This window comes from Kryptolebias marmoratus, linkage group LG22 (genome assembly GCF_001649575.2).
Source record: "Kryptolebias marmoratus isolate JLee-2015 linkage group LG22, ASM164957v2, whole genome shotgun sequence".
Taxonomy (NCBI): Eukaryota; Metazoa; Chordata; class Actinopteri; order Cyprinodontiformes; family Rivulidae; genus Kryptolebias; species Kryptolebias marmoratus.
In genome coordinates, this window is record NC_051451.1 from 13630790 (window position 1) to 13646548 (window position 15759).

General features: G+C 36.8%; 1 protein-coding gene across 4 annotated transcripts in view; it reads left to right on the plus strand.

The window, feature by feature from the left end:
• The window catches only part of kcnq5a (potassium voltage-gated channel, KQT-like subfamily, member 5a), a 94606-nt gene that overhangs the window by 46751 nt on the left and 32096 nt on the right, over nucleotides 1-15759 (plus strand). For all 4 annotated transcript variants that reach the window (XM_025008780.2, XM_025008782.2, XM_017430871.3 and 1 more), the window contains exons 2-4: nucleotides 12742-12832; nucleotides 14312-14438; nucleotides 15158-15333. In XM_025008780.2, the coding sequence (XP_024864548.1) occupies nucleotides 12742-12832; nucleotides 14312-14438; nucleotides 15158-15333 (394 nt within the window). The remainder of the gene's footprint in view (nucleotides 1-12741; nucleotides 12833-14311; nucleotides 14439-15157; nucleotides 15334-15759) is intronic.

The following is a 15759-nucleotide window of genomic DNA, read 5'->3' on the forward strand; positions in this document are numbered from 1 at the left end:
GATATTTGACACTTTATAAGAGTTAAGGTACCAACTCTCCAAAAAGAGTTAAATTAACACTTTCTGGTGTGGACCCATATAGACACTTTAAAAGTGTTGAAATCAAATCTGACAGTGTTAATCTGGGCCTCCTGGATTTGCTGTGCAGGGTTTCTACGAAAATATTACATTTTAGAGGAAAAAATACTTTGTCATTCTGTTGGCAGAATGAGCTAAACTAAAGCTGACCTATATATGCACTGTTGGCGCTGCACAAGTTTTGTGCAGCACTATTTTTGTATTTTTTTTATATGACACATGGACAAAAAAATCTGAGGTTACAGAATCACAGTCTTTGTAACATACATAATGCCTTGCCCTTTATTATCCTGACTAATGCATACATGTTTCATAAACCTTAAGGCTAAAAGTAAAGCTAAAAGCTAAAAGTAGCAATACATTAGTTAAAAGTTTACAGTAGAAATAGACTAGTTTTAAACTGGAAGTATGAAAAGACTAGCTAAAAGTATCAAGGTTAGCTAGAAAAACTAAAAGTATTAAAATGCTAGCTAAATGCTAAAAGTATTAAAACTAAAAGTGACAAAATGGTGACTATAAAATAAAATTAGCACAAGAAGACCAGAACAGAGTAAGTATGCTGAAGCAAATTTTTAAAGTAAACAATGTTTTTGAAGAAATTGAAGAAATTTCATTTTATTTATTTGGGGGAAATATTTATAAATAAAGGTAAATATTTTGATAAATATTTTTAAAAATTAGAAAAGCTAAAAGTCATTGCACCAATCTACTGAATGAGCTGAATGTTTTGATACAGAATCTAAATGGCTAAAATAGCACAAAGGATGCAGAAATAGTTATTTAGCAGAAACATACAGAAAAAAACCCATAGGAAAACAATGGTGTGAATGCTGACTCAACCTTCACACTATTAATGAACACACACTTTAGTTTCTTCATATCTGGTTCTGAAACACATCTCCAATGAACTTTCCCTAAAACAGTTTCTCTGGCACAGCTTGAGAATAGGTGTGCTTCCAAAGGCAAAAATATAAAAGAAATGCATAAAAATAACTATAATAAAGCAGCGCATGTATTTTTGTTCCATGTTATACGGACACTTCTCACAAAATAAACAAGATGCTCTCTAGTTCACATTATTAACCCACTGTGTGAAAATGCAAACAAATGTTACCTAATTTATCTTCTGAAAATGCTAGACATGCTAAAATACAGCCAACAAGCAAGAATAGATTCCTGACAAGCCATATTTTTGGTCTTGGCCTAACGAGCTGCACAGGCATTGCCCTTGTTCAATCATAGTTATCTTTGGACTCTACCAGCTCCATCTGAGTAATGAGCCTTTTGTGTACGTGCTGCTACCTCGTAGTTAAGTGGCATTAATCAAGGCTGCCCACCGAGCCCGGTGGACTTTCTTTAGACACAAAAGGTGCAATACTTTCTGTCATCAATGCGCAATATTGCTGGCAAAGCTAAGTGGAAAAAGTCAGTGTTTACGCCACAGGAAGAAGGAGGAAGGTGTAGCTGGTGTATGAATACCTCAAGCAGAGTTTATATAAAATTAATAGCTTGCAGTCTTTGCAGAAACTGCAGAGCTGAGCCTCTCATTACAGCTCAGCTCAGATGTTTGATTCGGATATGAATGTTTATGTTTTATCTTATTTCTCAGGAATGAAATCGTTTAGGTAGACTAAAAGGTATTCAACAAGTTTGTCTTTTTTATTATTATTTTTATCTCTGATCCATTGTTCCTATTAGTGTCTAATTAAAATATGGTCAGTTTAAACTACATTTTTGCCATATGAGCTTATCTCACTCACCATCAGTTTTTCCTGACATCTGTTGTGCAGCACTCTGAACAGGAGTCTTACTGTTGAAGTGGGTGCTGATAGGAATCTGATGCATGGTGTGTGTGTGTGTGTGTGTAAGCCAGTATTTTTATGAACCCTGTTAGCTGTTGGCTTTCTTCAGCAGTATGTCAGTCTGTGTCTAGTTAGCAAGGACACATACGCAAGCACACACCAAGTTTTCCAACTCTTCTCCCACTCGTCACCCGTCTTCAGTTCAGCCATCATCATGGAAAATTGGCTCTTCTCCGGCTCTTTCATCCTCTTCGTTCCCCCTCTCCCAAACCTGACTTTGTCTACCCATCTCTCTTTTCATGCGATCACATGGCGTCTAGATGGGGAAAAAAAAAACAAAAACAAACACCTGGTAGACCTCTAGGGGCTGTTCAGACTTTGCACTTTATGTCCATTTGTATTCGTTTTGGGTAATCCAACTGCAAGTGACCAGCAGTGTTCACACCTTGCCATTTTTGCAATCAGATTTCAACTATCCTCTGTATGCAGATGTACACACTAAAGATGGTCTGAGTGAGGATGTTTTCAATGCACATTGAGGCCATTCAGACCTGTATTTCATGTTATCTATTTCCAATCCAATCACTCAGGATGGAACTTGGCTACAAAACTGAACCAGTCAATTGTTGTTATGACATCTATACTGTTACAGGTTTATGTCTTTCTGCTCCTCTACGTAGGCAGTTTTTAACACTTTTCATCCAATATTTTCAATAAGATTTACACAAACTTTGTTCCCACAAAACAAGCAGAGACGGGGTTCAAATTAAGTGCCGTACCTAAAGGAAAAAGAGTTTCGTTCATGATGGCAGACTAAATTCTTAGTCACATCACAGTATTGACTCTTGACGTTCCCTGCACTCAGAAATTGGCTTTTGCTCTTTCAAACCGTTATATTTTCCACAACTTACAAAGATATTTTGCAAGGCAGTCAAAATACTGTAAAATTTGTAAGGTCAGACTCTAAGTTAGTAATTTTGACTGAAACACACAAGTTAAGACCAATCATACCCTTTTGATGTTTGGAGCCAGGTCAGAATTGGTTTATTTAAAGAACCTTATATTTTCCACAACCTGTTACCACTAATGAATAACGATTTTAGTCTGTTTCATCTTTAAACCTACTTTATTCTGAATTTCTGATGACGCCTGCAGTCCAGAGACACCGCAGCATTTACCTCATCCTGAAATTAAAACCTTGGTTTTCATATATTGAGTCTAGTTCTAGTGCAGTAACTCTGTGCAGTACTGACTGACTTTTTTTATAGACTGACCAGTGTCTATGATTGATTTTAAGTTTCAAGTAGGCTCTGCTGGTATTAAAGGGATCAGATTTTCATTTGTTGTCATTTGTAATCATCAAAATTAAACGAAATAAACATTTGAAATATATGAGTTTGTATGTAATGTATGAATATAATATACAAGTTCACTTTTTAAATGGAATTACTGAAATCAATCTACTTTTTCATGATATTCTAATTTTATGACCAGCACCTGTATGGGCTACATTTTACAACCGCTTAAAACCCACAACAAAGCGGGCAGACACTCAACACTGAAGTGGTTTGAAGTGGTTTGAAGCTGTATTCTTGACTCAACTCTGGTCAAGTAGTTGCTTAGAAAAAGGTCATTGTGGAGCTTTTTTGACCATTGTCAGCTAAGAATATAAACGTGTCCAATAAACACAATAACCAGTGGCAAAAAAATTCAGCCTACCAGTATCACTCTTGTGCATTCACTTCTCTTCTCGTTTTTATTCTCTCTACCTGACATTTTCACAAAATCTTTATTTGTAACTTCTCTCAACCCTCCTCCTGGACTTTTATAAGGTTAACAATAAAACATGTTGCAGAATTACTCAAACATAGGAATAAAGTTGATTAATGGATCGATGCTGATATGGATCCAAGGAGAAAAAGATGACTCAGTGATATGGAGCGAAAGAAAGAAGAGAGAGCTGCGCTCAGTCACTTTCACGCAGCTTGTCATCTCTTTTATAATCTTTCTGTCTCTGATGTATCAAGTAATGGGCCCTTCCTTGAGAGAGGAATGTTATTTATAGCTAAGCTCGCCCTTTATCCTCCCATCGAAGCCTCTGATGGCTCTGCTACTTTCATCCAGGAGAGCCTGCTGATCACACTCCTGTAATGTTTCGTCATTTAGATTCAGCATTTTGTTCCTAATGCCACCTTGGAGTTCTCTACTGCTTCTCTTTGTGCACGGCCGTCCCATGTTCCTTTATGTTTTCAGGCGTTTCTTTTCTTACCTCGACACTATGAGGCATTTACTCCATTTATCCAAAGTAACTATTCTTCCTGCCTCTCACTGGTTTCTTTTTCCTCTCTTCTTCACTTCTTTCTTTTCTCTTGACAGAAACTGTTTGAACTGTTGACGCTGAAAGAAATTAGGAAAATCAATAAAGCTATGTTGCATTGTCTGGGAAACCTTAACCTCTCACATGAGCCAATCTGAAGCAAATGCTAATTAAAAAAGTCGAAGCATGATGAGCACCAATTTCCTATATTATTCTGCGTGTGGATATTTCATGGTTTTACAATGCACGTAGATCGGCACAATGTGAAGCACATTGTGTCTGAAAAGAGACACTTTACCATCTGCATGAAATGACAAAGTGAAGTTCATCTGTCTCATGTTTAACTGCATTAAAGTGTGAAAAGCTGTGTGCATATTTATAATGTCAGCTACAGAAAGGTGGAAGGCATGTGATGTTTTTGCTCATGTCTACGTGTGCGTGTGTTTGCATAATATCCCATCAACAACTGGCCAGATTTAAATTATAGCTCTCAGAAAGTAATCATTGGGTGTAAATCTACAATTGATTAACTTTTAAAGTCATCCCAATTCAAGATGGCTGCCGATCGAAACTAGTCAACACAAAAATGGCTTATAACTTTAGAGATATTGAGCTAGAACTTGATGTCAGTAGCTGACTGTCATTTACAACACATACTCTGAGATTGCGTGAGATTGAGTAAAAAATTATTTTATTGATGAAATAATAATTGAATGAGAGACAGCTGGTGATATGCATTCCTTGGAGGATTTCAGGGTCTTTAATTGTTTTTGTTAGTGTAAGGGTTGTACATGTGACAGTATACTGCTTACAGATTTTATAAAACACCTGAATGAGTACTATTTTGTATTGAAGTTCTTCTCTTGTGACTTTCATCCTTGTAATTTTCCCATTAGGAAAGAAAGAGAGACAACGTTCCCCTTGAAAATTAATGGAACTGCAAGGCCAACTCTTATTTTTGTCTGTTCTACATGGAAACCATTTAGGTTTGAGTCCAAAGACTACTACAAGTCAAGAGATCAACATTTCAGCTTTTATTTCCAGGAATTTTCATCTAGATTCATTTCTCGGAAAACAAAACATAACAAATTAAAAAAACGCAGACCACAATATGTGGCACAAATCTACAGAAACTGACAAGAGGTTTTAATTGCTAATCCAAAAGACATTCTGAAACAACCCAAAAGGTTTATCAGTAAAAAAGGGAGGAGTTTGCAGGAAGAATTGCTCCCAAAACATAAATCTGAATCTGGTTGTGGTAAAAAAAAAAACTGAAAAAACCTTCACAAAAAAAAAAAACCACTACAAAATTTTGGTGACGTCAGACAAACTTTTTTGGTAATGGAAACTCATGTTTCATTGTTAGGGGCAGCTACTGTTCATTGAGCATACTTTGTTTCCATTTTAAGATCCTCGTAGTGAAACCTTGTAAAGCCCCGACTGCAAATCTTCAGGGACCTGATTACTCACACTCACCTCTCTCTGCTGAAGCTTTTCAGCAGTCTTTGTCAGCTTGTGGAGGAGTTCTGTGGTTTTTTGCTGTATATGGGTTTCTCTGCTTGTTCCCAGGTCATTCATCAACATTAAGTCAGCAGTAGTTGGTCTCTGCCAACTGAGGTCTGAGGTAGACCCCCCACCCCTCCCCCCAACCCACTATAACTACAAATAGGTCTGACAACATGCATATGGGATAGTAATTAAGCTGGACATCCCTAGAATTTAATAAAGGGGCACATCCAAATGTTCTGTTACATGACAGCTGTGTTCATGTACTGAACATCTGTAAATAGACTCCGTGTTTTTACTTTCTGTTAAGCATCAATGTCAATGTGTGTTCTTTGTGTTTCTGTCTTAGATTTTAAGACTTAACACTCTTAAGAGCCTGTTTATATCCAACTATTCTAACCTATCCCTAAAATACACATTCATTATGTATGACCCTCTGAGATCTATTTTGAACTTTTGTAGAAGGTTGTTTGTAAAGTTCATATCGATCTTCTTTTCCGTCTAGTAAACAAAGAGTTTATGTGCCTAAACTGAACAAATTTTGATTCAGATAAGAAAACTGGCAGACAGCTTGTTGCAAAAAAAACAAAAAACATCTTGGACTTTATTTTAAAAAAAAGAAACTTAAAAATGTTTTCATGAGAAAACAAAAAACTGTCCAATCAATAAAGAATTTCAAGCAGTGCTGATCAGCGGGGGCGGGGGAGGGGGGGTTGTTGCATTTGTTGCCAGAGGACACGTAACTTTACATAAATCTAACAGGATATTCGTTGGGCTTTTTTAAGACTGCTACAATTTTTCATCACATCTTTCAATTCCAACATTCATACTTGACTAATTGGCAGAGTTGAGAGAAGAAAAAAAAACAGTAAATAAATTTATCCATCCATCCATTTTCTTTCCCCGCTTGTTCATGTTTAGAGTCGTGGGGAGCTGGTGCCAATCTCCAGTTCTCAGAGTACACCCTGTACAGGTTACAAGTACATCATTGGACCTTATCAAGACAACATGAACAACCCTTCATGCACCCAATCACACCTGCAGACAATTTTGACTGTCCATTTAACCTAGCATGCATGTTTTGGGACTGTGGAAGGGAATCAGAGTACCCAGAGAAAACTCAATACAAATAGGACATGAGAAGTAGGACATAGGAAGTAGGACATGGTCTCAAAATGGAACAAATGCAAAACATTAACCAAGAAATTATGTTCTGATTCTTAGTAAATTTTTAAATATTTTGTGTTTGGTTCTTTTGGTTGAATTTAATTCCTGCTTTTTTGACACAGTGCATACTAATTGTCCATCCATCCATCCCATTTGTGCAACAGCTCAAACAGAGATCCACAGAGACTGCTTAAAGCTCATCCTGGGAGACTCCAAGGTGTTCTAAAGTCTGCTGCTGCATCAAGGCTTCCTCTTAGTGAGATGAGATGTGCCCGAAACACCTGCCTAGGAAGGTGTCTGGAAAGCATTCTTTCCAGATATCCAAACCATCTGAACTGAATCTTTTCAAGGCTGAGGAGAAGCTCCACTCTAAACTCCTCCTGAATAACCAAGATCCTCACTTTGTCCTCACCGTCCTCCCACTCTTCAGAGGAAGTCAATTTTAGCTGCTTTTACCTGCAATCCCATTCTTTAAGGCACTACTCATATACTGTATGTGAGGCAGAGCTGGTTGTTTACTGACTCACCCAGGTTAATGATTTGAATCCTCGCACTGAATCAGGACTCATGACTCCAAGGTCTCGATTACCCCTGTTTGCAGGATTCTCCGAAAAAACAGCTGAACCCTTTGAAAAGATGAATACTCAAATGGGTGGGGTTTCTGATTTGGGTTAAAAACTGACCAGAAACCAGCTGCTATACATACACATTTACAAATGTTTTACATACACAACATATGTTTAACATAACTTAACATTTTAATTAACTTATAGTATATTTGATTTGTACATTTTACATTTTTGTTCCATTCGCTTTCTTCCATCATTTGTAAGTTGTTTGTTCATTTATTGGGGTGTGGACTTGGATCCGATTAACCCAAATCCATAAAGTGAACCCAATTTACCAGTTTTAGTATGAGGACTAGAACACAGATCGACTTGTTCAGCTTCCTCTTCATCACAACAGACAAGTACATTGTCCACATCACTGCACATGCTGCCCCAATCTGCTTATCAATTTCCCAGTCTGTTCTACCACTTTGACCAGAAACATTTAAACTCATTCATTTGTAACCCGGAATTGTGAATCCACCCTTTCATTTTTTTATTTGTGTGAGACCAGCGGGATACTGGACTTCTCTGAGCTGAACATTAAATTGCAAATTGTTTTCACGTCAGTCGATTTTAGTGCTGAAGATGATGCTTAAAGGGATCTTTTTTTAGCTTTTGTTTTTCAGTAACTGACTTGTGTTTCTACTTTGTTAATTTTATTGTCCTTTAATAAAAAAGACAAATGGCAGCTTTGAACGTTGTGCTCGGTAGTTAGTAGACGAAGACACAAAAAGCCACAGGGATAATTTGTGAACAAGGTACTTTATTTGCAATATAATCAGCTTCCAGATGCAGGCACTGAACTAACACTTGCTACTATGCACTTATCCTTCTGCCTCAGGGCCTCAGGGCAGAAGGATATGTCTGTAATGTCTGTAAGTGACAGATAAAGTGGCTAAATCTCCTATAAAGACAATCAGTGTACCAGAACTACTGACTGTGTGTCACAAGTGCTCCTATCATCAAATCCTGAATCATCACTTTTGTCTGCGCTCACTGAATAATTTCTTCATGAACTGATATACAGTGGGAGGTGCAATAGACACATGAAGACAAGCAATGTTCCTGGGAGAGTGCAGTTGATTTTATGCAGAATGTATCTATGATCTAAAATTGTGAGGTTTTAGCTCAAGAAAAGAAAAAGAAAAGAAACTATCTATCATTTAGCACCACACAGCCAACTCAAAAGCCTCAGATGTAACACTTTCCCAGCAGCATGTTGGAACAATGATGACTGATATTACAGATTCAGCCCCTGTCCACCAAAAGGTCCTTTATTCTCAACTGAAAAGGGTTTTTTGTGTGCTTCAGAATAGCAAAAAAATGTCTGATTGTGCATGACCACTGCTTGTGTTGTTACCAATATCATTTCTGTCATTATTTATGTAGCATCTAAATGTAATCTGCAGACGCTATTCAGTTTCTGATTTCACCAAAGGTTATAATCAAGGCCTCTAAACACCGAATGATGCTCAGTTTCTTTTTCATCTGGCATTTTCAGGCTTGTAGTATTCAATTTGGTTCATATTCTGTCACTCATTTTCAGACCTGGCACTGAAAGCTGAACAAAACCAAACCCTTTTTAAAACCGAATCTTTGATCAAATACCTTTTTAAAAAATGGAATAACTCTGCCCAAAGCCTGGAGGTATTTCATTTGTTCTATAACCCTTGAGTGAGCCATTATGTCTTTTTAATCATTTTATTAGTTATTAGATTTTTAACACATTTTTCTTTTTTTACCTTTTGTTTATTATCAAAGAAAATTGTTAATAATTAACCACTTTATAAAAGACTCAGGTGATGTCCAACAAACACACAACTCTGTGTGATTTGTCCAATTAACACCTCAGCTTTCAAAAACATTTCCATCTCGTCAGTATATATCTTATGTTTTTGAAAAACAGTGCTATCTGACAGTCATTTTTGCACATGGGTGGCTCACAGCAGTTTGCCTGCAGAAACAGCTCAACAGTGCAGACACAAACTGAGTTTAAATATCTTCTTTCAAAGTCACTTTTTAAAATGTTTTTTTTTTTTTTTCCAAGTACAATTCTCCCCTGTGTTGTTATAGTGAAGTCCTCTGCATGACAGCAAACACATGCTGACTGGGATGAAAAGAGAGGGCTACATTTTGAGAAAGTCAGGTAGTGTGGATGTGTTCCTGACTGATTTCACCTCAGTTGTATCTTTTTCTAAAAATGTCCAATTCAAACTTCACCTGGACCCTGCATCGGCCTGATCCAAAAGAAGAACATGACATTTTTGCTTTCTGAAGGTCTGCGGTTTAGGCTTTGCTTCAACTTTGGTTGTTCTTTCATTCCTTTTCCTTTTTTGTCTAGTCCTAGTACCTGAACATGACAGGATATTGTGCAGTATGAGAAAAAAAAGAAAAAGATAAATGTGAAAAAGTATTAAACATCAACAACAAAAAATGTCAGGACACGAAAAAACAAACAAAAGAAGTCCGTCAAAGATCAGTTGCAGGACCTGAGAAATTCATCTTCTGGACATAATTCAAGCCTTCTGCTAAAAACTCTTTTGGACTCACATGGTTGATGCTTATTGATTCACCCAATGATCAATACCACCTATACTTTAAAATACTGTAAGAAAATTTGTCTCCTTGGAAGTAAACTAAAAAAAAAATGAAAGCAGCATTCCTTGAAGGAATGCAAATTGTTGCCATGCATGTCAAAATGTTAAACAAAGATCCTGTGTGATCTGTTAGTGGTCAAAGTATGAAATGGGGAGAGGTCTCGTCTACCACCACACTACATTTTATCTCTATATCTGTAAAATTGACTGATTTATAGGCATTTCTGTGTTGATTAAAGTTGAATAGCTGTGGCAGAGACACAGTTAATTACATGTAATGAGTAATGAGGAATGACTGAAGACTTTTGTATAGTAATGTAAAAAAAAAGTGGAATGCTTGAGGAGCAGTTCAACATATTGATGTGAATTCTCAAATTGTACAATATATGTCTATTGGGGCTTAAAACCTCACCAATGTACCTGGAGTGCTACAACTTTGTTTAAACTGTAAAAACCACTAAGAACTGCAAACCCTAACTTTACATCGTGTGCGCCAGCAGTGTTTGTTTTGGTCCCAATAATGTGGCAGTTCAAATTCCTCAACATTTTTTCTAAAAATTTGCAACAATGCCTGGTAAACAATGTGGTTTTAGTTTTGATTTGGCATGTGAGCTGTCAGAATGCAGCCTGAACAAAAATCAAGGAAAAAAAAGAAGTCCACTTGTGACAGCAAGTGGACATAATGGAAAAGTTGTGCTTGAGTTACAAAACACCAAGAGTAAAAACAACCTTATCTCCAGATCCTCTCACTCATTTGCACTGGAGCTTTCCACTGATCAATTACTGTAACATACATGGAAAGGATGTAACTTTAACAAGTTGCCAGGTCACAGGATCAGATGCACAAACGCACACTAAGACACAAACTCCACCACAAATGCGTTTTGCAAATCTGTCTTTTGTGCTGTCTGTCCGCATGACATTAAAGGTGGGAAAGAAAGATTTATCTGTCCTCAGCCACATGTGCACACACTGTTTATGCACACTTTTCATATGTCTTATGAAACCCATGGAAAATTAATGGCAACATCAATCAGACGGCAGAGCCAGAGGAGAGGAAAAATACAAAACGATGGTGTGAGTCTTCAGAGTGAGACAAAAACTACAGCAGAAAGAGAAAGATTGAAGGTGGGGAGTTGAGGTGTGAAAGACAGCAAGGTAGCAGGGAGGCGAGGGGGATGGAGGAAGAACATTAAAGATTAAAGAGAGGAGACAGAGTGTTCTGGAAATAAGATGGGAAGAAGACTGAAGTGTAGATGGAAAAGAAACTCTTGAAATGAGACCATAAATATCAGAAAGACAGATGGCTTAAAAGAAATCAGTTCAGAGATATTCTGAAAGAAAAGGCCGTGCTGGGATTGTTCGCTAGCGCACATGTTGCCTGGAGGCTACCTCTTAAATTTTAATTTGTATTTGCTCATTAAGCAAGTTACCATATGACTGTCATAGGACAGAGTTTCCTCGCAGGCAGCAGACAGACAATGAAGAGGCTTCAAAATGTAAATGATACAATGAGGAATGATGCTATTTATTTTTAATGTGAAACCATATGTTAGGCTGCATTGTCCATCTGTCTGTGTCCCTACATCTTTAGATTTATACCTTAACATTAATCTTAGTCATTTATTTTCATTGTTGACAAAGTAATTTTTTACAAAGTAATGGAATACAGTGACTATCACTATAAGGTTAGCTTACCACTTAGATTTTTACATATCAACTCTGATATTACTTATTTACAGAGTACTTATTGGGTACTTAATCAGTATGCACCTGGCATGTACTCTGTAGGTACCATGGAGCGTAACCAGTAAGTACCAGATTGGTACTATATTGCTACCAATTTTTTAGCTTATTATTACAAAAATTTTTTAGGTATATTTTTGTATTTATATTTAAAACCTGTGTGTGAGGTGTTGACTTAATCACAAATTTAGGGATACTGTAACATCTAGAATGGTGATTCTGAATGTTGTGTAATACTAGGGTATTATATTGCTTATATTCTTTGGTTCTGATCCAACATTTTGTAGTTCTGTGTGAAAATGGTAGTCCAGTGAGGGCTGATTCCACACCTACAGCTCTACATGCTTGTTATCTGCAAAATATGTGCAAAAGCAGAACCTTTTCAAAGTGAAATGCTGATGATGTCTTCTTTGTGCTTGGCCTTCTCTTTCAAGCCAAACCATCAGCTGTGAATTCAACAAAGCATGGCACAGTGAGGACTTTAGTTTGATTTCTCTAAAACTGTCTGTAGTTTTTTTTTTTTTTTTGGTTTGTTTTCTTGAAAAGAAAAACTGCAACTTGATTGTTACTGTTTATTTCACATTTTGATTTTCCTCGTTGAGTAACTAGCTGTAACACAATACCATTTCCAATATGCAGCACTGTGTCAGCTACTTGTTTACATCTGAAGTGAGCAAGCAGAACTGCCACAATAACATTGATAAGGCAAAATTAGTGAAGCGAAAAACTTGCAATTTATGCTCAAACTGAAAATAATGTTCAGCACTTAAAACTGTTTAAATCACGCTCTGTGTAGCCTGGAAGATTTGAATTGTTTTGTTTATTGCTGCAAATAAGTGCAACGCCAAAGCTAACGAGCCTAAACCTGTTTTTATTTGTTTAATGATATTCATCATTCATGTGTTTTGTTTTCGCAGTTTCATCCTGGTGTTTGGATGTCTGGTTCTGTCTGTGTTTTCTACCATTCCTGCTTACCAGGATTACTCCTCGTACTGCCTGCTCATCCTGGTAGGTCACAAACAAACATGCATGCAAATATACAAACATACATTTCCTGATAAATACTACACATCTAATCAACATGTGGGAGAATACACCTAGTTCTTAATTTATAATAGTTATGAGAGGATTATACATAAGATGCCATTCAAGAACACAATGTCTTGTATCTTCTGTTTCTTACTCTCCTATCTCTACTAACACAGTTTCTTCTACCTTTTTGCGGCAAGAAGTAATAGCAGCAACAGAACAGAAATGCATTCACTGTGTAAACCTAAGAACAGCATGTCCCCTGTTACCCAAATAAACAACCTCTTTCACTATAAGCAAAAGTAGATTTTCTCAGAAAGATTGGCAGAAGTGCTATTAATCGCAAATAAAGTTTTCTTCCTAAAACACAAAGAAATATTGAAATTACAACTGAGATTTGCTCAATATTAAAAGACATTTGTTCACATTCTTTCACTTTTTTTCCTAAAGCTTTTTGTCATCACATAGTCTTTTGTCCAGATGGGTGAGTGTCGTTCCCTTTGCAGAACAGTTCATTTTGGTGTTTGTTTTGTGAAGAAGTCCTCCGTACGAGGCAGAGGGTGACATTACATTATCACACTTTTATTAGGTTCACGGAAATCAAGACAAAGCCTTAAGTTTCCTTCACCATGCACGTCTTGTGTCGTGATGTGGGGAGAGCGTGGCAAACCCAATACGCAGACTCATAATTTAAAAAACAAAAAGATTTATTTTTAAATAACAAAAGTGGAAAACAAAAAGCTGACGTGGCAGCAAAAATAACTATAACAGAAATCCCTAACAGAAATAGCAAGACGAGGCAAGGAAGAACCGTGGACAAAACAAACAACCAAACATCTAACCAGCAACAATGAATCGGCAGGGAGGTGGAGAGGAAGACCAAGTTTTAAACACTGGGGACAATCAGGTGAAGTGGGCACAGGTGAGTAATGAAGATTGGCAACAGGTGGAGATGGGTGTGGCAGAAAGCAGGAGTAGACTGAGGAGGAGTGAATAGTGACAGCAAACATGAACAGGAAAAACTACACTGAAATAATAACTCAAACCGAAACAAGACAATAATCAAAACAACAAACTGAAAATACCAAACTATGACAGAAACAAGACAATAATCAAAAACAACAAACTGAAAATACCAGACTATGACACTGTGGGAGGTCTTTGGATTCATCGTTCTTAATAAAAGTCACTTCTCTGCTTAACTGTCAAGGAAAGCACTAGCATAAATAATAACAACATTAATGGTTCTGATGACATTCCAGTTTGATCAGAATACATAATTATTGTTACTAATTAGACCAGTTCTTCTTTTTTCTGCCAGGATCTATTAAAATGTTTAGTGACTATAAAGCGCACATACAGTATATATTTGCAATAAAGTACAGAAACAATGGTAAACAACGATTCTTTGCTGTGACTGTATTTATGATGTCATGTTTGTGTGTGTATGTTCTGCAGGAGTTTGTGATGATTGTCGTGTTTGGCCTTGAGTACATCATCAGGATATGGAGCGCTGGCTGCTGCTGCCGATACAGAGGCTGGCAGGGACGCCTCCGTTTTGCCAGGAAGCCCTTCTGTGTCATAGGTAACTATCCTTAAACTAATAAAAAAGTGGAATAATAACTAAGATGCATGTTTAAAATTATGCAAAATGTTTCTTGTGGTTTGACGTGCTTTGCCACAACAAGAGTAGTTGGCTGACTGTGTCAGAAATAAACAAAGTTTTATAGAGCTGTTAAACAAATTTGTTATATTCTGTTCACTTATATCTAAGACTTGATTTTTCTCAGGCACTATTATATCACTTACACAAATGTGTAAGTGATACAATAATATGTTTTTTCTTTCTTTTTTTTGTGTGTTTCATTATGTATTTGCTGTATTGGATTCTGTTTTTATTTCTGTTGTAAAGCACTTTGGATCGCCTTGTTGCTGAAAAGTGCTATATAAATAAATCTCACTTCACTTCACAAAAATATAAATACTTGTGTTTAAAAATAAAGAATGGATTTTTTAGAATGGCATGCAGGTAGCTTTTAATTGGAGCAGAAGGTTGTTCCCTTTTCTTTTCTTTTTACTTTAGTAAGGAAGAGAATTGCTTGCTGTGCATTAAAAGCAAAGAAAAATCGACACAGTGACAAATAAAAGACTATCAGAGACAGAAAAAAGACAACCTGTGGCGAATTAATAGCTTTTTTTTAATGGACGGATGAATGAATATAAAAAGTAGGTGAGTCAACCACAGTTCCTGCTCCTTACATTGTGCTATCCATGACCTTTAATTTTCACTGCTTTACTCCCCAGACATCATCGTACTTATCGCCTCGGTTGCTGTGGTTTCAGCTGGTAGCCAGGGTAACGTCTTTGCCACCTCTGCGCTGCGCAGCCTTCGTTTCCTTCAGATCCTGCGTATGGTGCGCATGGACCGGAGGGGAGGAACCTGGAAGCTGCTTGGATCTGTAGTGTATGCACATAGTAAGGTAGGGTGTTTATAATCTGTGAGCTGCGACTTTTTATTTACATTTCTTTTGCATTTGAGATATCTGGTGTGCTAATCAATCAGTGCTGTGTTGTTTCTGTAGATTAACTCATAATGATCACCACTACTAAAGACTGTTTTGCTCTAAATTATGAACGTTATGGAAGATGATAGATTTGGTGTGTTCAGTCAAAGTTTAAAACCTTGCTAGCTACTACTACTTGTTTTAAAGATTATTGGACTGCATGAATAATGCCTGAGAAACATTTATTTAGAATTTTTTGCCACAACAAGATTAGTTAATCTTTTTTAAATTATCCTAATAAATAATAATAATAATGACAGGCTGTGACCATGTCAATCATAGTGTAACATGACATCTTTTTAAGCTTCAAATAACCAATTGAAATTGACCATTTTCAAAAGA